A 27,583-nucleotide genomic window follows, 5' to 3' on the forward strand; every position below is an offset into this window, starting at 1 on the left:
TGGAGACACGGTTTCTCTGTGTAGTCCTGGCTGTCCTGGAACTCACGCTGTAGACCAGGCTGGCCTCGAACTCAGAAATCCACCTTTCTCTGCCTCCCAAGTAGGGTTAAAGAAGGCATGTGCCACCACTGCCCAGCAGGGTGCTAGCTTTCAACAGGAGTGTTGACCCAGGGAGGTCCCCAAAGGTGAGTAGCCAGGATGGAAGGGATTTGGAAATCATGTCCAGGAGTGATCACTGGACAGAATAGAGCATTTAGTGCCCCAGAACAGAAGTTGAAAGAGACTGTCAGGAGCTTTAAACAAGGTTGGGGGTGGGAGTGCGTTCTCTGTGTTAGAGTCAAGAGCTGGCTCAGTAGGGTGAATGTCCTTTTAGCTAGAAAGCTGGAAGAGAAAGGCTTTCCTTGAAAGCAGGGAACCTACTCTTCCTAAATGGAAGTCTGCTCAGGGCTGAGTGATCCACCCATCGATTGCTCCTGATGCTCACCCCTAGAGTCCAGGATTCCCAGGGAAAGGGACTACCCAGCAGCTCCTCTTTCAGAATCTAAGGTTTCATCTTTAACTCTAACTGAGCTCATCTGCCTCTGGATTGAGAGTGCATCCCTTCTGTGTTTGAGTCAGCGTTGTTAGTGACAACCCTAGCTGGGTATGGTGGTACAAAGCTGTGGTCCAAGCCGGTGGAAAACTGCAACATGTGTGAAACGTGTGTGGGCCACGCAAGGTCCTGCCTCAAAAGAATTACAATTTAGCACAAGGTCTTGCCTCAAAAGAGTTACAATTTACATTTAAAAGCTTAGTCTTAGCTGGGTAGTGGCTAGGGCTCTTGCCGTGCCTTTAATCTCAGCACTTGGGGAAACAGAGGCAGGTGGAGGAACCTGGTTCGAGGTTCAAGGCCAGCCTGGTCTACATAGTGAGTTCCAGGGCAACTGGGGCTGCACAGAGTAACCCTGTCTCAAAGAGCCAAAACCCCTAATCCTGATGAGTTCTCTTCTTTACAGCAATTAGAGAACTCTACTCTAAAAGTGCCAATACGCTAAGTGCTTAATGTATATTAATATTACTTAATTCTCATATTAATCTCATATTAATACTATAAGTATTATTATTATTTCCCCACCTAATCAGGAAGAATATTGACATAGACTGCTGGCCATCTTCAGCTTTTTAAAATTTTCTTTGATGGAACTAAACATTGGACCTAAGGCCTGCTACGTGGTCAGCAAGCACTCTACATAGCTACAACCTGGCCGCACTTTTACTTTGTATTATTTTCCTTAGCATGTATACGTGTGTGTGTGTGTGTGTGGTGTATGGCTGTGTGTGTGTGTGTGTGTGTGTGTGTGTGTGTGTAATGTGTGTGTTGTATGGCTGTGTGTGTGTGTGTGTTGTATGGCTGTGTGTTTGGGGTATCTGTGTGTGTAGTGTGTATGTGTGTGTGTGGTTTGGCTGTGTGTTTGGGGTATCTGTGTGTGTGTGGTATGTCTCTGTGTGTGGTGTATGTCTGTGTGTCTGTGTGTGTGTGTGTGGTATGGCTGTGTGTTTGGGGTATCTGTGTGTGTAGTGGTGTGTTTCTGTGTGGTGTGTCTCTGTGTGTGTGTAGTGTGTGTGTTTGGGGTGTCTGGGAGTGTTGTGGGAGGTGTGTGTGTGTGTGTGTGCGTGCGTGCATGTGACTGTGGATGCCCACAGAGGCCGGAGGAATCAGCTACCCTGGAACTGGAGTTGCAGGTGGCTGTGATGCTGGCAATTGAACTCCTGGGCCTCTGCAAGAACAGCAAGCGCTCTTAACTGTGAAACCATTTCTCCAGCTCTGTGCATTTTGTTTTTGAGACCCAGTCTCTTAAGTTACCCAGACTGGACTGGCTCATTTTGTAGCCCAGGCAGCCATGAGCTTTTGATTCTCCTGCTTCTACCCCCTGAGTAGCTAGGATTAGTGATGCCAACAGGCCTGGCTTAAAACAAAACAAAACAAACAAACAAACAACACACAGCTTCTATAGGGCCAGTGAGATGACCTAGCAGGTAAAGTGCCTGGCCATCTGAATTCTCTCCCTGGAACCCCATGGAAAGACAGAAGGAAAGACCCAATTTCACACTATTGCCCTCTGGTTACATATGTCTCCACCTCTGTAACATAGTACCTAAGTACAATAAAACAAATAAATACAAAATTTAAATTTATATATAGAAAGCTTTGCTTTAAGACGAAGTCTTGCCATGTAGCCCAGCCTGGCTTTGAACCTGTAATCTGCTGCCTCTGCCTCCTGAGCACATACATGCAGCCGTGTGTAGGTTGGAATTCCATGTTTATATATCTACAGCACTTTAAAACCATGCAGAAAGTGCGTTCTGACCATTGTGAGACTAAGATACAAAAAGAAAGCTGTCCTCAGATATTTGGGAACAAAGAAGCATTCCCTTAATGACCCCAGGGGAAGACTGTGGACGAGATAATAGTGCAATATAAAAGAAGGCCAAGAATGGAAAGTCGTCGCTAACATCATGTAAAAGAAAATGCATGGTCTACATTTCCACCATAAATGAAGAAGAGCTGAAAATCAATGATTTTAATATTTCAGATTAGTTTGGGCAGGGTGAGGGGGGAGTCACATTAAGAGCTAAGATGGCCTGCCCGGGTCACAAGTCCTTGCTGACTTGATCCTTGGAACCTGGAGAAAGAGGGAGCTGACTTCGGAAGGTTGTCATACAACCTCCACACATGCCTGCATTCACATGCATTGTATGCTACACACACTAATAATATACACAATAAAAAAATTAAGCCCAAAGAAATAAGGACAGAAATGAATAAGATAGAAAATAAACATATAGAAGTTACCCAAACCATACACTGACCTTTGACAAAAGCCATATGTATTTAAAGTATTTCTGGATTCTGGGTTCTGTTCATGGCTCTCTGTGTAAGTACCAATTAGAAACTACAGACTAACTCATACATTACAAAGGCTTTACAGTGCTTTTAATATTAGGTTGGCCTAATACTGGCCCATGGCTTTTATTTATCAAAATACCTAGTATTTATCTTCCATTTGAGCTTAAGTTGTAGTCCATCAGCCTGGCCAACTCCCTCGCTTAAATTTTGCATGAACCTCAGATGGGGCCAATACCTCAATTTGAAAAGGATTAACATCTACATAACATGGAGTCTTCCCAGCCTGGAAGGGGGCATTCAGGTTTTCTTTAGTAGTTAGAAGTTTCCACTGAGCGGTGGAGGTGCACATATTTAATCCCAGCACTTGGAGATAGAGGCAGGCAGATCTCTGATTTCTAGGTCAGCCAGAGCTACACAGAGAAAGAAAGAAAGAGAGAAAGAAAGAAAGAAAGAAAGAAAGAAAGAAAGAAAGAAAGAAAGAGAGAGAAAGAGAGAGAGAGAGAGAAAGGAAGAAAGGAAGAAAGAAAGAAAGAAAGAAAGGAAGAAAGAGAAAGAAGGAAAGAAAGAAAGAAAGAAAGAAAGAAAGAAAGAAAGAAAGAAAGAAAGAGAGAGAGAGAGAGATTTTTTTCTTCATTGCAATCATATGTAGATTTTGGAATAAACTGTTACCTTTATTGGTTTCTATTGAGAAATCAGAGCTTTTCTTCTGTTAGAATAGTATTATTTCAATCAAACTGCTGACGCCCCACCCCCTTAAACATGGACTGCTAAGTATTTGACATGCAATTGTGTTTTGACATCTTAGCTAACCCCCCGTGAATCATTCTTGTCAGCCACATCCTGTTCAAATGGGGAATACACAACAGACCCATGTCTGTAGCATCTCTGACCTGTTCTCTCTAAGCAACTTCTGTACATATTCAAAAAGTCTTGCTAAAGCCACTGCAGGCCAGCAGGGCCCCCAGATGCCTCAAAGCAGAGGAAAGAAAGCATTTTCAGGCCACAGTTACCTACGCACAAATATTCATTATGAACACCCACGTGGTGGCCCGGGTGCTTTGCAGACACCAACATACATCACAGACCTGACTCACCCCTAGAGTGATGGGAAGCATGTGCTGTGGCAGCCGCCTGGGGTCTAACCACTTCCCGAACAGACCGGATCCAGCTGGGAATGGGAGATGCTCCGGCAAGCTCTACGGCGTTCTCAACACGGATTTATCATTTCTCCCAACATAAAAGTAATTAATGCATGTTTATCTCCAAACACTGGGATGCAGATGAAGACCATAAACACGGTCCTGTGGTCCCTACCACCCAGAATACCCACTGGTTGCTGATGCCGCTTTCCCGGCAGATAAACCCGGGTGCAGATGTCCCCCCAGCGGGGCTTGCTCGGTGGAGATGGTTTGAAATGTGGCTGTTAGCGGCTCAGGCTTTGTCTTGTGGTTCACTCTGTGTCCTCCCAGAGTGGCTTGTTAAAGGAGGCATCTTGCTCCTTCTCACTACAGATAACTCCGAACGCTCTTCATTCTGCTATGGTTTTGCGCTGGGTTGGTCCTTATTTTCCTCCAATATAAGATTCGAGTCAAGCCTCACATGCCAACATATGGTCCTCATTTTTGATTATGTCTTTTGAGGAGACTCCTAGACAGACTACTGGGGATAGAGACGAGGAGATGAGGAACTTTTATTTATTTTTTTTATAGTAAAATGTATATAACATCAAACTGACCATTTTAACCATTTTAAAGTAAACTGGAATTTAGTGGTATCAAACACGTATCCGTTGTCGGATAAACCATCACTCTATCATTTCCAGGACAGTCACAACAAACGAGCAAACCCGGAACTTCACTATACATAAACCTATTCTTTCTGCTTTTTACAACCTCACCAAAGTGAACCCCACAGCAGCCCTCCTCTGTGAGGACCGGTTTGTTGCACTTAGTAGAATGTCTTCATGGTGTATCTACATTGTAGCATGTGTTGGATAGTCCCTTTTAGGGCTGAGTAATATTCCAGTGTGTGTCTAGGTTCACCCCAGATTTTCTTTCTCTATGGGAACATTTTTAAGGTTATCAATCCAAATCGTCTACCAGAAAGAATCAGCCATTTACATGCTCACCATGAATTATGAAATTCAAATTTTCTGTGAAATTAAAACTTCCCCTCAGGTATGGGGGACTCACATTTCGAATCTTAACACTTGGGAGGCTGAGGCAGGAGGATTACTATGAGCACAAGACCAGCCTGGATTACTTGGTGAGTTCCAGGACAGCCTGGGTTAAAGCATAAAGCCCTGTCTCAAATCAAACCAAAAATGGAGGAAGAAACAACCATACAAGTAAACAAACAACAAAACTAAAACTACATTTCCTCTCCATAACGTTATTCCTGTCCAGTAGTTGGGCATAGTGATAATAAACTGACTAGTAGACCTGAAGTTTTAATTTTTAATTCATTTATTTTTATTGCTATTTTATTTGTTCAGATGTCTGTGCACCCGGTGTGTGCCTGGTGCTCACGAAGACCAAAAGGGAGCATTGGATCCCCTGGAACTGGAGTTACAGATGGTTGGGAACCTCCCTGTGGGTGCCTTGTCTCTGGAAGTAGACACTGGACAGCCATTGTTTTTAACTGCTAAGCCATCTCTCCAGCCCTGATGGTTGTAAATCTCACTGTTTAGCTTAATTTACTCATGGACTTTACTATATTCTCAGTAAAAATTGCAAAAGGACTTCCTTCCTTCCTTCCTTCCTTCCTTCCTTCCTTCCTTCCTTCCTTCCCTGTGTACACATGAGTGTAAGACTCATGCAACAGAAGATGAATATCTTGGGTCTTTCTGAGGGATAAAGGAGCTTGGAACAGGTTGTTTCAGAGCCTTTGACTCTAAACCCACGCTACAAAAGGCACTGACTAGGTTTGGACCTCCTAAAAGCCCAGTCTTCACTCTTTTTGTTTTCCTTGAGACAGGATTTCACTGTGTAGCCCCGGCTGTCCTGGAAATAATTGTCGACTAGGCTGGCCTTGAAGGCACTGAGATCTGCCTGCTGCTGCCTCCAGAGTGCTGGGATTAAAGGTTTGTGCTACCACTGTCCAGTGTTTGTATGGATCTTTAAACAAATGGCCAGTTTCACATTGTTATCAAAGGGTCTCTTCAGCATCTTTCTCCTCATACGTTGCTTAGCATGCATCTGTCCATAAAAGGAAAACAGGAAGGGACGTGAGATCCTAGCAAGTTACTATACACCTCATCCAGTCAGAGGGGATACTGGTCAACCATCTCGAGAAGGAAGACCTCTCAGGACTTAGGTACTAGAGCATCACAAAACCCATTGGTGTCTGAGGAGGTTTCGTCAAGGACCCCCATCCCCAAGTTCAAGGTTACTTCAGTAAAACGGGACAGATTTGTTCTTAGCCTACATATAGCCTCCAGCCTGCTTTGTCATTCATCCGCTTGCTCGAGACAGAGTCTCAGGTAGTCCAGGCTGGCCTTGAGCTTTCCTTAATAGTCGAGGATAGATAGCTGAGTTTATGGTCCTTGTGCCTCTCCCTCGCAAGAGCCGGATTACAAATCTGAATGACCATTCCCTGGTTTTTATTAATTCAGGACCTTATGTAACCCAGGGCCTTGAACTCTCAGGTCTGCCTACGTGGTTTTTGTTTGTTTGTTTGTTGTTATTTGTAGTCCTGGCTCAAACTCAGAGATTCGCCTGTCTCTGCCTCCCTCCCAGGTGCTGGAATTAAAGGTGTGCATCGCCACGCCGGGCTTTTACACCTGTCCTTTAATTCCGGGTTAGGGACTGGCCGCTGGGTCCTGCGCTTGTTACACAAGCATTCCACTAATTAGTTATGTGCCCAGCAGACTCCATTTATGGTTTTGGTGATTTGTTTTGTTTTGTTTGCTTATTTATTTATTATTTATTTATTGTGTGTGTGTGTGTGTGTGTACATGTGTGTGCATGTGTACATGTGTGTGCATGTGTGTGTTGGAGCACCATAGTCAATGCATTGAGATCAGAGGACAAGTATGGGAGGAATTAGATCTCCTCTTCTACCTTGTTTTGAGTTCAAGGCCAGCCAAGGCTACATAGCAGGGCCCGTGTCTCAGCCTCCCAACTCTACCTAACACACCATACAAGATGGTTCAGCTGTGAAAGGTGCTTACCACCTAACGATGTAAGTCTGATGAGCTGAGTTTTATTTGAAGAACCCACAGAAGGGTGAAGCAGAGCCCCGGCTCTGAGAGCCACACTGTGGCATCTCTGCGGGTGCGTACACATACACTTGCTGTTGTGTGACAAGACCTTTCCTGGGAGATGAAACATGCTACAGACCAAAGTGTGGATACCACTGAAGGCCAACCTGGTGAGTTTCATTGCGGTTATCTATAGGACTAGAAATAACTCAAAGTCCACTCCAGCATGAGTGACAACTCACAAAGCAGGGAGCCTGGAGCACAGTGCACAGCCTGCAGACAGCTCAGCAGGTTGGAGAGCGTTCTTTCCAGGTGCCTCAGTGTTGGTCCAATGGGCTTGGTGTGTGTGTGTGTGTATTTACTCTGGCAGGGAATTGCCTACAGAATCTGGTCAGTTTCAGGGAATTACTTTTCCTTCTTTCTTTCTTTTACAAAGATTTATTTATGTATATGAGTACACTCTAGCTGTCTTCAGACACACCGGAAGAGAGCATCCGATCTCATTATGGATGGTTGTGAGCCACCATGTGGTTGCTGGGATTTGAACTCAGGACCTCTGGAAGGGCAGTCAGCGCTCTTAACCACGGATCCATCTCTCCAGCCCAGTTTCAGGGAATCCTTGAAGCTATTTTCCTCTGGTTGTTCACCTCACTGCTTAAGGTGCTCCCCAGACAGGATGAGATGGTTTAAAGTAACACTAGAATGGACCGGAATGGCTGCAGTGCCATCCTGAAGCGGAATGCACAGTGGTTGGAGGGGCCCCGCCCACTGTGTGCTGAGGTTCAGGGTGCCTTCCGCCTGCTCTGCATCTTCCTGTATCATGATTTGACAGCAGCTTCTCTTCCCCCCCTTCTCATCCATGATCTCATCAAACTCCCAGCCCACTCTCCACTAGAGGGATGACTGCCCTTGTTTTATGGATGGGAAGTTGAGGTGACACAGCGACTGGGGACAGAGGGGATACCTGATGTCCTGTATGCTCTGGGCTATCCCTGATATCACAGTTGTCTGACTTGGTAGCACTTTCCATCTCACGGAATGAGTGCTCCAAGGTGTTGCACAATCCAGTCACTAAGGCCTTCTCCATGCTCCACAGCTCCCTGCAGCTGACACACCCAGTCGTGATGGCCTCCAGGCGAGGCCAGTGGGCTGCAAGCCAGCTCACCTGTTGGCTCACCCACACAGCAGCCAGGACCTGGCTCTCTCATTCCTGGAAGACTCTTTCCTGGACCTCGTTCTTCCCACTCTGGTATTCCAGATGCTACTCCTGACGTCATTCTCACCTTTACTCTGCCTCTCCCACTCAACTCCCTCAGTCTACTCAAAGCTCTTGCCACTGAGGCTAACTGTCATTTATAAAACATCAAGCTTGCCCTGGCTGTACAGGAACCCTGAAGATTTGAATGTTCAAGACCAGCCTGGACAACTTAGTGAGACTCACCAAACCAAAGCAAACAAGAAAAAGTAAAAGAAGGCTGGGTATAGTGACTGTAATCTTAGCCACTTGGAAGGCAGAGACAGGAGGATCAAAAGTTAAAGGCCTGGATTACATATACAGAGGAAACCCTGCACACACACACACACACACACACACACACACACACATACACACCCCCACACACATGCATACACACCAAAGGGTTATTTTCAATCTTCTCTGTAGGATAGACTGTAAATTCCCCAAAGGAGAGACCAAGAACTTGATCCAGTGTTTATTTAGCATATACTGAGTCTCATCAAATATTTTCAGAGTGCGAACCTGCCAAACACCCGCCATGTCCCCAGATCCTTGGTTGCTGGGGCCCTGGGTGCAGGAGAACAGAAGATGCATGTCCTCACCTGGTCACAGTACATGACTCTGGGGGCTGCAATACATTCTGGAAACACAGCTCAAGGCAAGGTGTCCTCTTTTTGCAGAGCTCTGGAGCCAAGCTCTCTGAGACAGCTGTTCATTCTTCAGTGTGGCAGTGGACAGACGAATCAGGTGAGTTTGGGGCCAGAAAAAAAGCTATCCCAAGAGTTGGAGTCCGCCAAACTAGGTAAGGAAAAGGAAGCTGGAAGATTTTGAGTTAATTTCCCTCAGCTTTTGGAGTTATCATTGTTCTCATCATCGACATATCTAGATTCTTCTACTGTCTTTGGTCATTCTGAAATAGTGCCTCAACTTCTCAGTTTTGGATCAAGAGACCCCCTCATTGGGTTGCCAGCATTTAACCTTGCTGAATAGCTCCTGTAAATAATCACCATCAAAGACACACCAAGCGGCTTGGCTCAGTGGATAAAGGCACTGGCCAACAAGCCTGATGACTTGGGTTTGCCCCGTGGAACCCACATGGTAGATGGAGAGGGGTGGGACTGGGGAGGTGGCAGGCATTAATCCCTGACACTTGAGAGGCAGAGGCAGAGAGGCAGAGGCAGAGAGGCAGAGGCAGAAAGGCAGAGAGGCAGAGGCAGAGGCAGAAAGGCAGGGGCAGGGGCAGGGGCAGGGGCAGGGGCAGGGGCAGGGGCAGAGGCAAAGGCAGGTGGATCTCTGCAAGTTCAAGGCCAGGCTGGTTTACATAAGTTCCAGGACAGCCAGGGCTGCATAATACTGTCTTAAAAAGAGGCGGGGCAAGGAGAGGGAGCACAAGGGCAGCTGTGCAGAGGCATAGTGAAAGAGGGGTGATTCAGTCTCAGAGACTGGGGACCTGTGCAGATGGAGAGAATACTGCAGGGTGAGTCAACACACACACACACACACACACACACACACACACACACACTCACCCCCAACCCTGCTCCCCCAGTTCTGGAGCTGCAGCAGGAACCCTAAGGTGTCTGGGAAAGGGGGCAAACTCCAGGCCACTAGGACTTCACAGGGTGGCCAAAGACCCCTTGGGTGGGGACACAGTGAGATCTTTGATAAGCAGTCATTGGGACAGAGGAGCTCTGGGCATCTGAGAAAGACCAGAAATGGGGAGAGGAAAGCAGACCGGTGCTGAGGTTGTGTTCCGTACCCTGGCTGTGTTCCACGTAGGCCAGGGGAATAAACATGGCTTGAGAAATGCTTCAAAGATGACAGACTCAGTGTTGTGTGAAGGAGGGTGAGGCAGAGGTTGTCCTTTGTGTCTGGTTCTTACATCAGGAGAAGTAGCTTCTGGAATAAGGTTGGCTTGGCCATCTGGGACAGCAGAGCTAAGGTGCCTTTGCAGTGTCATGTCGGCTGATGGTTACGTGGGCCTGAAGTTCAGAGCGAAGGCCAAGTGTTCCTCCTGAGCCCTGTATCTTCAGCTACAGTGGTAGCTCACAGAGAAGTGCGTGCTGGAATCTGGGGAGCTATGTCTTTCTTCTCAGGGTGTCTGTGTTCTTCAAGCATGTACCACCAGACGTGCATCAACAACAATCAATAAGATAGAAAACGTAAGTTTAGTCACATCTTGTTAGAACCCCAAGCCCTATGTGAACTTGACCATGAATAGTGGAGTTTGGATTGGAGCCAGTTCGCAGGTGCTGAGACCCTTCGAGACCCTTTGCAGCAAGCGCCACTCCCATTTTCTTCCATCCTCCTCATCCTTCACCCTCGGGTCTGCAAAACACCAAGACAGCTCGATAACATCATTTCCTATAACCATGAGATCCTTCAGAACAAATGTCCGTGGGATGGAGAGACAGGGCTCAGAGCGGCAGAATCCTGGGTGCCTCCTCTGTGAAGGGGAACCCTTCCCTCCTCCGCTGTCTGTCATTACAAATGGAGCTATTGCCAAGGTGCAGGGAAATACTGGCTCGCACCAGGAAAGAAGTAAACCCGCACTTGTTTTCTCAGTTAATGTTCTCTCTTTGCAACAGGAAAAGATTTCCCAGTCCTATTTGTTTTTAAACTCAAACACCAGGCTTTCCCTTAGGATGAGCTATAACCGGTCTTTGTAAAACCCCATGGAGACTGGTATAAAAACCCCCACACCCAAACAAAATTCTAGTCACCAAAGAGTGGTTTCCTTCAGTTAGTTACCCTATTGCTTGGACAATTACCAATGCATTTCCTAGGCTCCGCAAGGTTAGACCAGAGGCTCAGACCTCAGGATTCATGATAATAACAGAGATTAGCATCTGTATGCCACCGGGTTTACATAAACTTGGGCTCCCACAGTGGCAGCACATCTTCCAAGCAGCCCTGTGGGGCGCACTTTGTTTTCGGAGGGATGCTCAGAGTCTGGCACACAAGACTTTGTTAATTCGGAGGACTCGGAGGAGGAAGGCAGGCAGACAACGGAAACTGCTTCTCCAAAGGCCTCTGAGGAGTTAGCAATGACCGCAAAGTCTGCTTAATTCCAGAATTGGGTCGGGGGCGGGGGTCCTTCCTGTCCCTCTGGTGAAGATGTCCTCAGCCTTCTTAATGCTGCAACCCTTTAATACAGTTCCTCATGTTAAGATTACCCCCAGCCATAACAATGTTTTCATCACTACTTTATAACTGTCATGTTACTACTTTATGAATTGTAATTCGCATGTCTGATTTGCAGAATATTTGATATGCATTCCCAAAGGGGTTGCAGCCCATAGGTTAAGAACTACTTCTCTAGGTCTTCTGGGACCGACTTCTAGAGTCTGGGCTCGGGGCTGGAGAGATGGCTCAGCGGTTAAGAGCACTGACTGCTCTTCCAGAGGACCTGAGTTCAAATCCCAGCAACCACATGGTGGCTCACAACCATTTGTAATGGGGTCTGATGCACTCTTCTGGTGTGTGCCTTAAGACAGCTACAGTGTACTCATATACATAAAATAAATAAATAATCTTTAAAGAAGAGAGAGAGAGAGAGAGAGAGAGAGAGAGACTGGGCTCTTCTGGTGAACTGGTGAGTTCTATGATAAGCCAGGACCATTAGATGTGGCCAACCTCAGAAAGTGACACTGTACTAAAGGGGAATAGTCCCTGTCCTACAGGCTGCTGGCTACAATTCCCCACTATCAGGCTACCCCACTCAGATCTTAACCAGCACCCAGCGCCTATGTGACACTTTGAAAGTTTACAGGCAATGGAAAGATAGAAACCAGGCACAAATTAGACAGTAACAAAGACCACTTAATAGCCCCACATGACTAGAATCTTGAAGTAGATCTGTGTCTTGGGGTTCTAGATAGGAACCTGGACAGTACTCAGAATAGCATGAGGGTAGACCAGGGTTCTTCTGGGTTAGGATCTACTTTATCTTTTCCCATTCTTGCCATGTTGGGGTGCGGGGGGGCTTATATATCCCAGGGCGTCCTCTCTTTCTGAACTCCAGCCTGGCCTTGTTTTTGCCTCTGCTAGGACCATCAGTACCATCAGAAGCTTCTCACTCAGCTCAGTCCTCCCAGCCCTCAAACCTTCTCCCTTCGAGGAACCACGCGAGATGCCCCTACGCAGAATAAACCTGCTATTCTCTGTTCTCCAGTCAGAGTCCATTTGGTGAGGATAGGGTATCCCCCCAACTCCCACCCCCCTTCTTCCTCACTCCCTCCTTGGGGACAGAAGCTGTTTTAATATGGCCGCTGACATCCCCCAGAAGGTCTCTCCCAGCGCCTGGGACATCAGCTCTGAATCAGTGACTGCTAAGTGAACAGAGAGTCACGTGCGTCCATTTTGGTCTCCCCAAGCAAAGCTCTCCTTTTCTCGGACGGGGCAGTCTCCTCCCTGAGCCTCCATCATCATACCAGCCTTTGTCAGGCCTCTGGCCCTGGGTTATAGACTCGCCCCTGACTGGTATCTAGAATGTCTTTGGATTGTGACTCTTTCTGACTCTTGCCAGGGTCAGAGAGGGAGCAGGCTCTCTGCCCTTCCTTGCTCTCTGAGATGAGATACCGGCTTCTGTTGTCACTGGCCTTCCTATAGCAACTGCTCCACAGAGAGACATGCTAGCTATAGCATCACCTCTGCATGGGACCTGGCCAACCTGTCTTTGGACACAAGACTGTCAGCAGTGATTTTCAGGAAATGAGAAACGCAGGCAAGGCTTAAAACAATTGACAGCTCCGCGTTTGTGGATGAGTAACGTGCTCCCTGGCTCCGGAATTCAAGCAGTCCAAAAAGCTACGTGCCTGGACTCCCCTCCCAACCCTGCCCATTAGCTATCCATGGCCCTTGTTTGGGGTTAGAGGAATTTCAACATGATTATATATTTAAATATCTATCCCTACGCCACTATTTCTGGATGTTGCTGTCTTCGTTGTTACAACAAGCATCCATTTCGCGTGTCCTCACCCCACGCTCAGCACCTAACTTGAGTGCTCTGGACAGATACCTGGCAGCCACTCTGGATCAGCTGACAGCTTGCCTGTAACGCTACAGTATTTGATGAGTCAGGACTTATGGCGTCTTTATTTGATTGTGAATCAGATGCGTTTTCATTCACTAAGTTCGAGTTCTTCTCGAGATAAGGCAAGAAGTGCTGAGTGCCCCGCCAGCCTTACTCACGCCCGCCTTGCTTTCGTAACCTCACTTCCGTTTGTAAAGCTGCCAGTTGAGGATGGTTTAGGGCTCACTCACACATTCTTGGGGGGGGGGCGATTGTGCAAGAAATGTTGATATTTTCCAATTGTTTCTCCTTTCGGCTTTTGCAAGAAAAACTGTCCCTGCCTCACCCTGACCCCGTCCCCAGGGGCACTGTGAGCTTCTTGCTCTTCCATCTTGGAACCTCAAAAAACAAAACCAAAAAACCAAAAAACAAACAAACAAACAAACGGAGAAAGGAACCAATAGCCAGAATCTCGTCCTCCTAGGGAGGCGATTTCTCTGCTTTTGCTTGTGGTCATTTTGAGCTGGCAAGAGTTTTGGGAGACTCCTCTTGGCCTTGATTTGGCTCAAAACAGGTCTTTCTGTGAACCACCTCTCCTTGACACATGCAGAGAACTTAACTTTCTTGGAGGCCATTTCCTGTTCACTGTGTTGTTCTGGGACCTAGGGGCCTTGGCTGCTCAGAGGCCTGGGGCACAGGCTGATAACCCTTTGCTTCAGCTCTTCTCCAGACACCTACCCAATGGGCTGTGAGCAGAGGGACTGGTGATTAATAGCCAGTTCCTTAGCTGTCTCCATCCTTGTCTGTCATAAGTCTGCTATTTCGGTCTCTGTGACTTGTGGCTGCACCGTGATTAGGGTTTGATTACTATCACCAAAGTGACTGAAAGATGAAAATAGAAGCCACAACAGGAAATAAACAACTGCAAATGAGATATTTTATTCCATATTCTCTGAAACAATTAGAATCAAATTCACTCACAGTAGCCTGGACTCCTAACTTTCTTTTTGAAGGGATCAGAATAGTCTGAAATCGGCGCTCGTGGGTCCCATTTGTGCCCGTGAGGCGAAAGAAGAGCCCTTCCTTTCTAGGCATACAAGCCAGTCAGAGCTCTACTGCTGGCTTCGGGCTTCTGGCTTCTTTCTTGGAAAGGGAAGGAGTAAGAATGTGATGGGGTGGGGCTGGCTGTCAAGAAGGTTGGGATGTTAACAGATTCAGGGGATGCCAGGGAACCATAAAGCACCAGCCATTGCAGCTACTTGCCTAGTATCCCACCCACTGCTCCCTCAAGTAGTAAAATGGAGGAGGAAAGCTGTGGAGAGAGGACAAAATAGAGGTGACGCCTGAATTAAAACACCCACAATTACACTAGATGGGAACATAGCTCTGCAAGTAGATGCACGTCCCATCCAGACAAGCTGTGACATCAGATTCAAGCTCCTGAAATACCCATTACACCTACTTGCCCCATCTGTTTTTACCCGGGCCTTTCATTACAAAGGGGATTAGCACCACTCACGTTTCCAGACTTCTCCAGGTTGTCCACATAGCCACGAAGCGTAATTAGAAGGCTGCCCTTTGCTTTCAGTTTATTCAATTCTTCCTGTCACCTGCAGCCTGGTTTAGCCTCTCTTGTCTACTGAGAGAAATGGGACCCTGCAAGAACATGATCCTTCTCTGGAAAGCCTTAGACTAGCAGAGCAGTGGTGGCACACCCTTTAATCCCAGCATTTAGGAGGCAGAGGCAGGTGGGTTTCTGAGTTTGAGGCCAGACTGGTTTAGAGTGGGTTCCAGGACAGCCAGGGCTACACAGAGAAACCCTGTCTCAAAAAAAAAAAAAAAAAAAAAAAAGCCTTAGACAGTCTTTCAAGGCAGCATCTTACCTGAGGTCCACTGTTTAGTCAAGCCCTGAGCCGCCGCAGAACTCCTCCATGGAATCACTTCTTAAAACAGGCTTCCTTGTCGGGTGTGGTGGTGCACACCTTTAATCTCAGCACTCGGGAGTCAGAGGCAGGCGGATTTCTGAGTTCAAGGCCAGCCTGGTCTACAAGTTCCAGGACAGCCAGGGCTATACAGAGAAACCCTGTCTCAAAAACAAAACAAAACAAACAAAAAAAAAACCCCAAAACAAACAAACAAACAAAAAATCAGGCTTCCTATGCTTTTCTAAGATTAATTTGTGTGTGTGTGTGTGTGTGTGTGTGTGTGCGCGCGCGCGTGCGCGTGAACGCAGTGCCGTGGAGACCAGAAGAATCCAGAATCTCCCGGAGCTGGAGTTACATGCAGTTAGGAGGTACCTGAAGACATTAGGAGGCCAACTCAGGTCCCCTGAAAGAGCATCCACTGCTCTTTACTTCTGAGCCACCTCTCCAGCCCCTTCCCGTTCCTTTCTAAGATGACACATTTCCTAGACTACATTTCTGTCTCTTTGGTCAGTCCTTCCCTGCCTGTAATGGTGGGGTCATCCCTCCTCCATTTCCTTCCTTGGTCTTCTTGACTGCTGTCTTCTTCCCGGGTTGCTTTAGAGTGTTCACACACCATTCCAATAAGTGGCATTTTAATTTTTAGTAGAATTACTATGCCATCCAGTAATTACTGCTTACGTGCCCCTCTCTGTCCGGTCCTGCTGATGGTCCTATACTGTTGTCTTCCTTCCACAACGTAGGGCTCCCTAGGGAGAGAATCATGTGATAGAACTTGTTGGTTTTCTTTTCTAGTTGTAAGAGTTTAGTGTGGAAGGGGAATGGTCAGAGAACCTAATTCAAAATGATGATTCCTAGTTAGTGTTGCTAGTCACTGAATCCAGGGTCTCTAAGGAATTATACCCCCAGCCCTCTAAATGTGTGTCAATTATCTATCAGGTTAGAAACAAACGTTACTGGAAAGAAAGGGTATTTATAATTTATCTTTTCCAGAACATATCATTCCAGTGGCAAGAAATAAATATTATATTCCACATCTGGTAAAAAAAAATTCTTTTACCCCCCCCCCCCCCCGTAAGTTTCATGACTGTCCTAATGTTACAATTTCAAGCAACTTTTCAAAAACCTACTAAATATGTCAGGTTGGATCACCATGCCAACTAGTTGTCTCAGTAACATTTAACACTCTAGTACTATCCTCAGACCTGCTCCACGGACTTTTGCTTGACAAATACCTTTTCTACTTCCTAGCAATCACTTGCATCTGGGGATAGCTTTCTCTGGAACCTATGGTGAAGGAATAAACTCTCTGACCCTAAGCAGGCCCCGCATGCGATTGGATGCTCTAAGCAGGTCTGCTGGCTGGGCAAGGTTAGCGCGCCGGGAGGCCGAGTGGCGGGTGCCGGAGGTCTTCCAGGCCGGGAGGAAACCTGCCGGCGGCGCGCGGGCGAGCTGCACCCCTCCTCCCTCCAGGATGCTGCCCCTCGCTGCTCGTCAGCCTGCCAAATGCATTCCAGAGCTGTGCACAAGACACACTTCTCCAGGCAGTCCTAGAAACCCGAGCCCGGAGCGGGAGAGGGCGGGAGGGAGCGCGGCGGCCGCTGAGGTCACATTCGCGCCGCCTCTCCGCCCTCGGCCGCCCGGCTGTTCCCTCTAGCGCACACTTCCCAGGGCCTCCGTCCTGGCCGGTGTAAATGTCTTTGAAACAGACAGCGATCTCCTCCCCTTTCCAAGGGATCCGCCGCCAGGGCCTTAAAACAAAACGAATGAATGAAGCGCCCGGGCGAGCTCTGCTGGTCTAAATCGGGCCACTAACCGGCTCATTCCGCTCCAAACTCGCCCGCTCCATGCCCCCAGCTCTTCCGATTTCCCCCTGCTCCCGCTGGGTCTCCGCCGACCCCCGGGGCCGTCTCGGCCTCCCACCTCCCTCCACCGTGGGTACCCCTCTCTAGACCTGGGAGAGGGTGGCAGTAACTGGGAGGGGGGTTGAAATAGCTTTTAGAAACCCGATCTGTTGTTTGCGAAACACAATCGCTTTTTTTTTTTTTTAAAGCGACAGGGTGTCTAGACGGCCACGTGACGAGGCCGGAGCCGGGCGCGCCACTGCGCAGTGGAACCAGCCGAGCAGAGGGACGGGTGGGGGGGCGGGAAGGAGGCGGCGGCGGCTGGGGGCGGGGGAGGGAGGGGTAGAGGGGGGAGGGAAGGGGGCGGAGGCGGGAGGCCTTGCGGGAGGCGGCGAGCCCTGGGCACATTCGCTCGCTGATCGGCGCACAGAGGATCTTGTCCCCGAGCTGCGCCAGCAGAGCCAGCCGGGCGCCTCGCTCGGTCCGCTCGCCGCGCCGGAGAGAGCTGCCTGAGACGCAGCCAGCCAGCCAGCCGGCGCCACGCCGCCGAGCGCTCGGCCCCGGAGTCCCTGAGTGCGGCGCGGCGAGCCCCCAGCGGCGGCAGAAGGACTCGAGCGCCAGGAGAGGGCGGACGGGGGACGAGGAGGCTCCGGGGCGCGACGAAGAGAGTCTCCGAGGAAGAGGCTGCGAGAGGACACCCGGGCCTCCTGCCGCCACTGTCGGGTCGGGGCCAGCAGCTCATGAGAGCAGCCCCGGCGGCCACCCGCGGCCAGGAGAAGGAGCACCGGAGGCCCCCACACTAGCCTGTGCCCTCGGGGGCGAGAGCTTGCGACCCGCCGGAGCCCGCCGCCGCGCCGCCCTCCCCCGCGCTGACAGCCCCCCGGGGCGCAGCCGCCGCCGCAGCATCTTCTGTCCCTGCTTCCCCAGCGCGGAGGAAGTCCCCGCCGAGGACCTGGGCCCCCGGGAACGCAGGAGGAAAGACCAGAGACTCTAAAACACCCAGATACGCAAGATTGAAGCAGCCTAGCCAGACCTTTCTGTGGATTAAAAGAAATACGATTTTTTTTTTTTTTTTGGCAGAAGAAAAGGAAAGGAAGACCGGCTGGGTTCAGCAAGGAAAAAAAGGGGGATGTAACTCGTGGATACGGTTTTTTTCCCCCACCCTTCCAACATCTTGTTTTACTTTGTAAACATTTTCTCTTTTAAACCCGGGCTCCATCCGGTGCCCTCCAGACCTCCGAGGTGCGAGGAGGTGGTGTGTTTTTTCATTGGGGGCTTTGCATATTTTGGTTTTGGGGGTTTTGAGAGACCCTCCAGACATCTCACGAGGGGTGAAGTCTACTCGGTCCCCTCCCTCAAGTCTTCGCGTGCACAGAATTCGAGGAGATCCGGTTACTAAGGATATAGAAGAAAAAAAATAAATCGTGCCTGCCTTTTTTTTTTAATTGCCTGCTTCTCCCCACCCCCAAATTAAGTTGCTTAGCAAGGGGGAAAGAGGCTTTTTCCTCCCTTTAGTAGCTCAGCCTAACGTCTTTCGTTTTTTTTTTTTTTTTTTTGCCCCCGAGGATCTTCCATGTAGGAAGCCGAGGCTGGCGAGCCCGACACTCGGGAGCCACTGTAGGGGGGCCTTTTTTGGGGGAGGCGTCTACCGGGGTTGCCTCGGCCGCCCCCAGGGAAGCGGCGGCCGCGTTCCTCCAGGGCACGCCGGGGCCCGAAAGCCGCGCAGGGCGCGGGCCGCGCCGGGTGGGGCAGCCGAAGCGCAGCCCCCCGATCCCCGGCAGGCGCCCCTGGGCCCCCGCGCGCGCCCCGGCCTCTGGGAGACTGGCGCATGCCACGGAGCGCCCCTCGGGCCGCCGCCGCTTCTGCCCGGGCCCCTGCTGTTGCTGCTGTCGCCTGCGCCTGCTGCCCCAACTCGGCGCCCGACTTCTTCATGGTGTGCGGAGGTCATGTTCGCTCCTTAGCCGGCAAACGACTTTTCTCCTCGCCTCCTCGCCCCGCATGTTCAGGACCAAACGATCTGCGCTCGTCCGGCGTCTCTGGAGGAGCCGTGCGCCCGGCGGCGAGGACGAGGAGGAGGGCGTGGGGGGTGGCGGCGGAGGAGGCGAGCTGCGGGGAGAAGGGGCGACGGACGGCCGGGCTTATGGGGCTGGTGGCGGCGGTGCGGGCAGGGCTGGCTGCTGCCTGGGCAAGGCAGTCCGAGGTGCCAAAGGTCACCACCATCCCCATCCCCCAACCTCGGGTGCCGGGGCGGCCGGGGGCGCCGAGGCGGATCTGAAGGCGCTCACGCACTCGGTGCTCAAGAAACTCAAGGAGCGGCAGCTGGAGCTGCTGCTTCAGGCCGTGGAGTCCCGCGGCGGTACGCGCACCGCGTGCCTCCTGCTGCCCGGCCGCCTGGACTGCAGGCTGGGCCCGGGGGCGCCCGCCAGCGCGCAGCCCGCGCAGCCGCCCTCGTCCTACTCGCTCCCCCTCCTGCTGTGCAAAGTGTTCAGGTGGCCGGATCTCAGGCATTCCTCGGAAGTCAAGAGGCTGTGTTGCTGTGAATCTTACGGGAAGATCAACCCCGAGCTGGTGTGCTGCAACCCCCATCACCTTAGTCGACTCTGTGAACTAGGTAAGAAGTTGTTCTGAGTCCACCTTTCGTTCCCTCTGGCGTGGAAATGCTCGAGGATGTGTGTATAACCTCCTGGAGGAGACAAGGAATCTAAGTCAGAGAAGGGACCAGGGGAAGCTTGGGGTTCCCTCTAAGATTTTTCTCTATTGCACCCCACCCCCCCACCCCCCGCCTCCAGAGGAGGGGACCCAGGGTTACTACTGCTTATCCTTCTACTGAATAGACATGCTGCAGAAAATGAGACAGTCTAATTTCCGGGTCTGCAAGGGGGTACAGAGTAAAGTGGGGAATCCGGCTTCCCCCGCACCCGGAAAGGCGATGAGGTGTGTGGCCGAGTTGGATTCGACCCAAGCCCGCCAAGGAAGGCTGGGAGAAACTAGCTTTAAAGGCTGGAAAGTCTCTCCTTTAGTAAATAAGGACAGTCACGTGGGACACGAGTGGCCCAGATACTGTCCTGGCCTCACAGCTTTGGAGTTTGGGGGCAGTGGTAGGATGGAGACTGAACTGGGTATCCAGTCTCAGCTGTGCGAGCTTCGGGGTGAGAAGGAACAGCTTGGAGAAGTTGGGTGGCCTCGACTTTTAATCTTTATTTCGCACAGAAAAGCATACAGTTAGTGGTCCTTAGGGTGTCCGACACTCCCACCCCCTGAGTTTCGGTGATGTTCTTCCCTGCTCCATAATTGGCCTGGGCTTCATGGCTGGGACCCTGAGCAGGTTCCTCCCCGTGCTATCCTGATAGCTAGGTTGCCCATGCCTTCTGCTTGCTCCTTGTCTTTGTGCTCAGGGTAGAGGAGCATACCCTACTCCTTGAAAATCTTCCAAGTTCACCAGCGGCACACTTGTGTGTGTGTTTCTCAGGTGGGCTGGGTAGGATTCCCTAGTTGAGTGCGTGGGTGCCAAGCTCAGCAGCGGGGGTGGAGGTGACTGGTGCTCCTAGAGGAGGGGAGGGCCGGGGAAGCGGCATCTGTAGTTGTGGGACACTAAGCAGCCCCAGGCGCCCCCCACCCTAGAGACTGTTCCGTGCGCGGCCCAGCCGCTGGAGCCCTGGCCCAGCCGGTGGTTTCCAGCCCGGCCCGCCGAGCGCGGCGGCGGCGGCGGTGGCGGCGGCCGCAGACGTGGAGGAGCAGAGCGCCGAGGCTGGCGCCAGGCGGCCTCTTTTGTTTATCTGACAGCTAAATATCAAGGCAATCACCGCCTCGCGGCCCTGCCTTCAACCCCCACAGCTAAGACAAACAGTTGGGCTAAAAGAATGCCTGAGTTATCATAAGTTTCTATCTCTGTTTCTCATGGCTCAGCCTTTATATCCTTTTACTTTTTTAATTTCAGAGTCTCCCCCTCCTCCTTACTCCAGATACCCAATGGATTTTCTCAAACCAACTGGTGAGTAGATGGTTTTCAAGTCTTTCGATTCTTAGAACCTTGGTTTTTGTGTCTAGGTTGGGGCCTAGAGTGGTGTTTGGGTTGCTCAAAGCAATTTTCCTCTGTTGTTAAGTTTGGATTTTTGTCTTGTTGTGATTGGATTTTTTTTTCCCCCATAAAGTATCTGACTCCCCCCCTCCCCAGATACGTTTTACAGTTTGTTCCTTTTTTTTATTTATTTTTTTTAATGCATTTGAACTGTGTGACGGAAGTTAGTTCAGTTTTAACACATGGAGGCTTTTAATCCACTGAATGTTTTGGGAGCCAAATAGGACAGGTTGATGGAAACAATTCTGAAGCTTTGTAAGTGCCAGTCGGATCTGTGGGTAGGGATGGGTACATGGATGAGGAGCGATTCCGAAGGCAAGCTTCCTTCCGTTTGGAGGAACACACTAGGTTAGGCAGTGCAGCGAGTTTAGCGAGGATTATGTTCCCGCCTGCTCAGTCACCCACAAGTCTGCTTTCTCCTGGGGTTTTCTCAGAATTCTTGGTAGAGAGACCATAAAAGTTTTCCGCACAGCTCTGCCTGCCTGTTGCTCTCTTGCCGGATGGCAGAGGGCCAGGGCAGAAGCCCATTTGAGACTGGCACCAGCCCTGTTGTGGTTGTCTGCATTCAGCTTCTGGCTGGCAGTCCTAGGGCCCATCCCTTAGAGCTGACAGTGCCAGGGGACAGGGTCAGCAAAACAGATGGGGGTGGGGGGGATGGCCGCAGGGACAAGTCCTGCTTCCTTCTTACAGTGGAAGAATTACAGAATCGTTTGCTGCAAGGCCAGGTTTCAGCTTTTGTCTTTTGTGTCTGTTCTGTGGTGCTTTACAGCAGAAAACTGCAACACTTGTGATGTCTTTGCTTTGCCAAGGAGAGGCGAAAGTAAAGGGCTGGCCACCGTTTAGCTCTTGGAACCTTTTGCTTCATGAGTTTTGGCTGTTGTAGGGCTTCCCCCCCTCCCCCCATTTTTGGGAACTTTGTCATAAATTAAATGCTTAATGAATGTGTAAGCAAAGCCCCAGCTAGCCCTCCCTTCACGTGCCTCGCCAGTTCCCTCAAGTTGGGAAGGCGTTGCTGCTTGCCTGGTGTCTGTCTAATAGGTGGCCTGCAGAGTCTGATATTTTGCTTTCGATTTACAAAACACCAGATAAATGGTCATTAATGACAAGATAACTGGCTCTCTGTGTTTGCAACAAACTTGAAACGGGCATTAGCAAACTCTGAGGGCTATAACTTGTCTTGAGTTTATGGCTTAAAGGATCCAGAATTGTTCCATGAGGTCACGTCTCCCAGGGTGTCCACCTCAGTTCTTTCTTTTGGCTTTGTGTTTCCTCATTCGTCTTTCAAAGCGAAGGCCCTGTGGCTCCAGAGGTGAAGACAGCTCTGGTTGAGGTTCCCCTAAAGTCCAAACTCCATAGCAAAGAAGGACCATGTGTTCTTGGATTTGCCAAAAAGATACTGGGGTAAATCTGTTCGCAAGATTTCAGCAGTCCTTCTGGCAGGCCAGGACCTCATTTTCGGGGAGTAGAGTGATATATTTATTCATTAGCAAGTGTTGACATTAGGTAGCAAAATGTGTGTAAACAGAGAAGCCACAAAGACAGGAATGTGCCATTTCCAAGGAGGGGAGCAACCTTCTCCCATCACCCAATAGGAAGTGATTAACCTGCCAATCGGAAACCCGAGCAGCTGGCTGCTCACCCCAAATGTTTTGCTTCAAACAAAACAAGAAAAAGAACCCACACTCAGGCACCACACGGTGTGGAACACGGGAAAGGAGCCGAAAGGCCCCATTGAGAAGAGCTATTGATCCGGACAGCAGAGCTGGGCTCAGGACTGGCCCAAGGGACTGGTCTAGGGCCTGATTGCTGGTTGTGGTGATCAGGGGTGTAGTAGCTAGAAATGCAGGGGACGCTCTCAAGTCCCACACCCCTCCTTCCCACCCAGTGTGTGGGAAAGTGTTGACCTGCGGATGTAGATGTTCTTTCCCGGGTTGAGGTTGAGGAGTTTGGTGTTGGGTTAGGTAGGTGAAACAGAAAATAGGGTTTTCCAGTGGACAACTGTTAAAATCTTAATGAGCCAGCACTACTGAGGGAATCCCTTTAGCGAGATCTCCTGCTTCAGATGAGGCAGAGGGAAAGGTTCTGGGGCCTGGGATAGTTGAGCTGAGGGATCCTTTGGAGGTTGAACTTGGAAACCGGAAGGGCCCGGATTTAGATCTGCACCCGGTTCTGTATGTCCCAGACCAGTTGTGTGCAAGGACTCTTGCCTGGACCTCAGGGCAGGAGTGGCTCTGACTTGGGTGGCTTTTGCAAGGCACGAAGGTACTCCCACTCTGCCATCCCGAAAGGAAAAAGGATTTGCTGTTTGTGTACCCACGTCTCGCCTGTAGACAGATGCAGGAGGGGGAGGGGAGCCTGAGTGGGGCTCTGTCCCTTCTCAGCTCTGTGTCCGCTGCTGAAAGGCAAGGAGACTGGCTGCTGCAGGGATGGCCTCTCATGGTACAACCTTCAAATCCTACCAGAACGGCTGGCATCTTGATCTGCCATCTGGCCCCTCTTAATTTAGGTCTCTTTAACTTTTCCGAGTCCCTTTTAATGAATGATTAGGTCATTCATTCATTTATTTGGTGGTTGTTGTTTCCATCAGTCATTATACAAAGTAGTACCAGGGACACTCAGAAGAGCGATGTGGGAAAGAACCTTACACGTTCCTCGGGCTCCTGGAACTGCTGGGAGAAGGGGGTGTGCGTCTTTGTTCCACAGAACCCAGGGCTTAATTAGGTGTTTGGTAATGTGCGGTGGTAGAGGAGAGCCAAGAACAGCTCAGCTCTGCTGTCTGCCAGGCTGGGCTCTGGGGAGCAGGAGACGGTGGTGGAAGGTGAGAGATTTCTGACTTGAGAGTTATCTTTGCAGAGTCTTGGGTAGGTGGAAATCTAGACACCAGAGACCAGGTTCATCCTGGCCAACTCCAGGGAAGGAGGTTTGGGAATGGAAGCAAGCCCTGGGGTAGAAACTGGACTTGGGGGTGGCTCAGCTAGCTGCTTGGGTGGCCCCTGGCCTAGTGGAGTGGCACCTCAGTTTCCCTGGGTGCCTCTCAAATGCCTTGCTGCCTCCCAGGGGTGGTAGGGGAGGCCTAATTAACGTGTGTAAAGCCCTCCTAAGATCAAAGGCGATGCAGAGGGCAGAGCGCATTTCATAAAAATCACTTGTGGTTGCATCTTGGAGCTGGCTCACCTTTGATGTGAGACAGGCTGACAGGCTGACTGAGGTCTCTAGGCTCTGCCCTGGAGAGGCCAGGCTCTGCCTTTGAAATACACCTTGCCCCTGGCACACGGCCAGCCAGAGTTGGGGGAGTGGCTGCGGGGTGTCTTCCATCTGGGGGAGCGTGAGGGGGAGGGGAATGAGAAGCCAATCTCTAGAAAATGGTGGGGCCAGAAAGTACAGACTTGCATCCTACTCCTTTGTGTGCCCTCCCTCCAACCCCCCCCCCCCCATTGTTTTCCATTCGATGAAGCATGGGTCCTGTAAAGCTGCATATTCCTGGCAGGAATTATCCTCTTCATTGAAGAAATGAGACATAAACGTTCTCTTATCCCCTTGCTGGCTCCTCCGTGTTCCCTCCCGTTTAGAAGAAGAGGTTTTTCTTAAAAATTTAAACACACACTGGGCAGGCGCTGCCTATACCTGAGTAACCCCCACCAATCTTTCCAACCCACTGCAGCCTTGGGGAGGGAAGTGTAAGAGGGAGGGGAGGGATCCTCAGCAGTGACTTCTGGGCAGGTCACCTTCCCTTGGTCAGGAACTAGAAGGCCATCCCTAAGCTGTCCTGCTTGTCTCTATCTAGGCTGCTCTTTTCTTCGAGTAGCTAGCATTCATACCTCTATGGCCAGAGAGACATCTGCTAATGCCTGGTAGCCAGGGTGGGAGGACTGGATGGAGTCTGTACAAACCAGTAGTGCGTTTGCTTTTCCGGAGCCAAACTGTCTATGGGGACTTAGGAAGACGTTTGACATTGGCAGTGGTGCAGAAGAAACTTACAGGGGCCTCTGCGTTTGCGGTCCAGGGGACTGATTAGTTGTGGTTCGTGGGCATTATTTTTTTTTGTTGTTGCTTGGAGGCTGTTCCTTCCATAGGGTCTGTCTCTTACTCAGCTGGAATTGTCATTATCCTTGTTAACATTGAGGTCACTGGTCATTGAGCACCTGGGAGTTGGGAGAGGGGTAGAGGATATGAAATCTGCTGGTTAAGGTCTAGTAGAGAAAATGGAAGAATATCGTGCCAGAAAGATTGTGGGGGTACTGAGGCAGGCAGCCTTGTAGAATCTAGGTGTCTGAGCAGGGTTTCCAGATGTGGGTTTGGACCAGCTTGGAAGTAGGTAGAAAGGTTTCTCTCTGGCTGGGTCCTTGCTGAGAAGTCTTGACCCTGAATCCATGATAAGACTGGTGGAAGTTGGTGAGCCTGTGCGATTTCTTTCTAAAGGCAGGGATTGAGACCCTTGTCTCTGGGAGTGGGAGGCAGGAGGCTTTGTGCTCGATGGGAGAAGAGAGCAGGATTGAGAAAGTACACCTCGACCCCTCCTTGACCTTGGGAGTTACCTGAGCTCAATGGGAGACTTCTAATGGAAGAGAAATTCCAGGCAGTCTGTGATTGAGCCTGACCTGACTAATGATTAACTGGCCGGCCGCCTGGAGCCTAGACGGGGTGACAAGGTGCTGTGGTCTGTCTTAGGCTGGACCATGAAGCCGAGTAGACCATTAATAATCTGCATCGCGGCTGTGAGTCAGCCCTTTGGAATGTGTGGTCTCTTCTTTCATGCGTCTCTCAGTGTTTCATCAGGATGAGTGAGCGCTGATAGTTCTTCTTTGTGAATTGACTTTTTCTCTCTTCTCTGACTGCAGCAGGCTGTCCAGATGCTGTACCTTCCTCCGCGGAAACCGGGGGAACGAATTATCTGGCCCCTGGGGGGCTTTCAGGTAAGAGACTTTCTCTTTTCCTAGAGATCGATGGATGCTAATAAAAGCATGGGGGTGGCCTTCAGCCACCCCCGTTGGTCTGGAATTGTTGTCATTTACATATACTTTAAACCGAACCCATCCGGTGACTGGCCTCCTTCAGCTTGTCATTCTAGGGTCCTTTTTTGTGCCAGAACCTTGCCCATTCCCAGGAATGGGGGATCTGGAGTCACCTGGGAACTGTGTTGTGTGTGTGCCGAGCTTCGGGGCTATCTTTCTTTTCTTTTTTTTTTAATATTTATTTATTATTATACATAAGTACACTATAGCTGTCTTCAGACACACCAGAAGAGGGCGTCAGATCTCATTATGGATGGTTGTGAGCCACCATGTGGTTTCTGGGATTTGAACTCAGGACCTCTGGACGAGCAGTCAGTGCTCTTACCCGCTGAGCCATCTCACATCCCCAGGGCTATCTTTCAAGTTGAGTGTGTGTGTGTTCCTCAGAGGTCAGAGGACAACCTGTAGGTGTTGTTTTCTCTCCTCCCACCCTGTGGGCTTCAGGGACAGAGCACAGATATCTAGAGCTTGGTGGCGGGCACGTTTATTCTATGAGCTATTTCCTATGGGATCCACCTCGCCCTCCCTCGTGTTTTTTAAAGCAACCCCTGACTTAAGTTACTTCCATTTGTTAACGTTGGCATGATCTCATGTGCTTAAACTCTTTATTTTGCTCTTGCACACGTGCCTTGAAGGAGGCAGACCCAGCAGGTTTGCGAGGCATAGCCCAGGTGCAAGAAGGAGCTCAGTGGACTGTGGGGTTCTGGAGTCACAGGGCAGGGCTTGCTATAGGTACATAGTTACCGAAGCTGCCCTCAGCTAGACAGGCTTTCTCTGGGCCCTGGAGAGATGGTGCTGGAGGAGGTATCCTGGGGAAAGCCAGTGGATTATTATCCCAGAGGACAAAAGAGGATAATATGGCAACTTTGCTCTGGGAGCGAAGTTCTTTCTTTCCTAAGAATGTTTTCTTCCCTTCCTCTCCATCCACGTCATCCTTTTTTTTTTTTTCCTAAGAACTAGTTAAAGCAAGAGAAGAGAACCAAGGGTGGCGAAATTCCAGGACAGTTCTGGGCTCTCATCAGAGCTGGTCTTCAGGCCATTGGTGGACGTCCTGTTTTAGCATCTCTTAGTGGAAGTTACGGGACCTCCCTTAGACCTGTTGCAGGGTAGGTGGGTCCTGGCGACTGACTGTTGAAGAGCTTCCCCTATGTGTTGGAGATACAGTTCATTTTGGACTCATGGCCCACTCTCTCCCCTGCAGGAGTGGAGCCTGCTGGGGAATGGCTGTATGGGGACCCTGTTTGTTTTGATTCCAGTGCAGTGTACTCTGACTGTTATCTGAGACCGAGGGTATTGTTTATTCAAAGCTTCTAATGAGAACTGAGCAGGAAAAGCAGGGCCTCCGGGGGAGGAGGGAGTGGGCCCTAGTCACTGAGGAGAGGGAGCCA

General features: G+C 50.1%; 1 protein-coding gene and 1 long non-coding RNA gene across 3 annotated transcripts in view; one reads left to right on the forward strand and one right to left on the reverse strand.

The window, feature by feature from the left end:
• Positions 1 to 8,786: 8,786 nt before the first annotated feature.
• Positions 8,787 to 17,236, reverse strand: Gm20544 (predicted gene 20544). Its single transcript, NR_155535.1, has 7 exons — positions 17,078 to 17,236; positions 15,943 to 16,010; positions 15,223 to 15,383; positions 14,859 to 14,995; positions 14,321 to 14,482; positions 14,078 to 14,221; positions 8,787 to 10,653 (listed from the first exon to the last, which is right to left on the reverse strand). It is a non-coding gene; the product is annotated as a predicted gene 20544 (long non-coding RNA).
• A 276-nt stretch (positions 17,237 to 17,512) lies between these two features.
• Smad7 (SMAD family member 7) overlaps positions 17,513 to 27,583 on the forward strand; it is a 28,571-nt gene continuing 18,500 nt past the window's right edge. The window contains exons 1-3 of one of the 2 annotated variants that reach the window (NM_001042660.1): positions 17,513 to 19,716; positions 21,043 to 21,096; positions 26,022 to 26,096. In NM_001042660.1, the coding sequence (NP_001036125.1) occupies positions 19,104 to 19,716; positions 21,043 to 21,096; positions 26,022 to 26,096 (742 nt within the window). In that variant the 5' untranslated portion in view covers positions 17,513 to 19,103. The remainder of the gene's footprint in view (positions 19,717 to 21,042; positions 21,097 to 26,021; positions 26,097 to 27,583) is intronic. The other variant, XM_006525703.3, reaches the window with a different exon arrangement.

Source organism: Mus musculus, chromosome 18 (genome assembly GCF_000001635.26).
Source record: "Mus musculus strain C57BL/6J chromosome 18, GRCm38.p6 C57BL/6J".
Classification (NCBI taxonomy): Eukaryota; Metazoa; Chordata; class Mammalia; order Rodentia; family Muridae; genus Mus; species Mus musculus.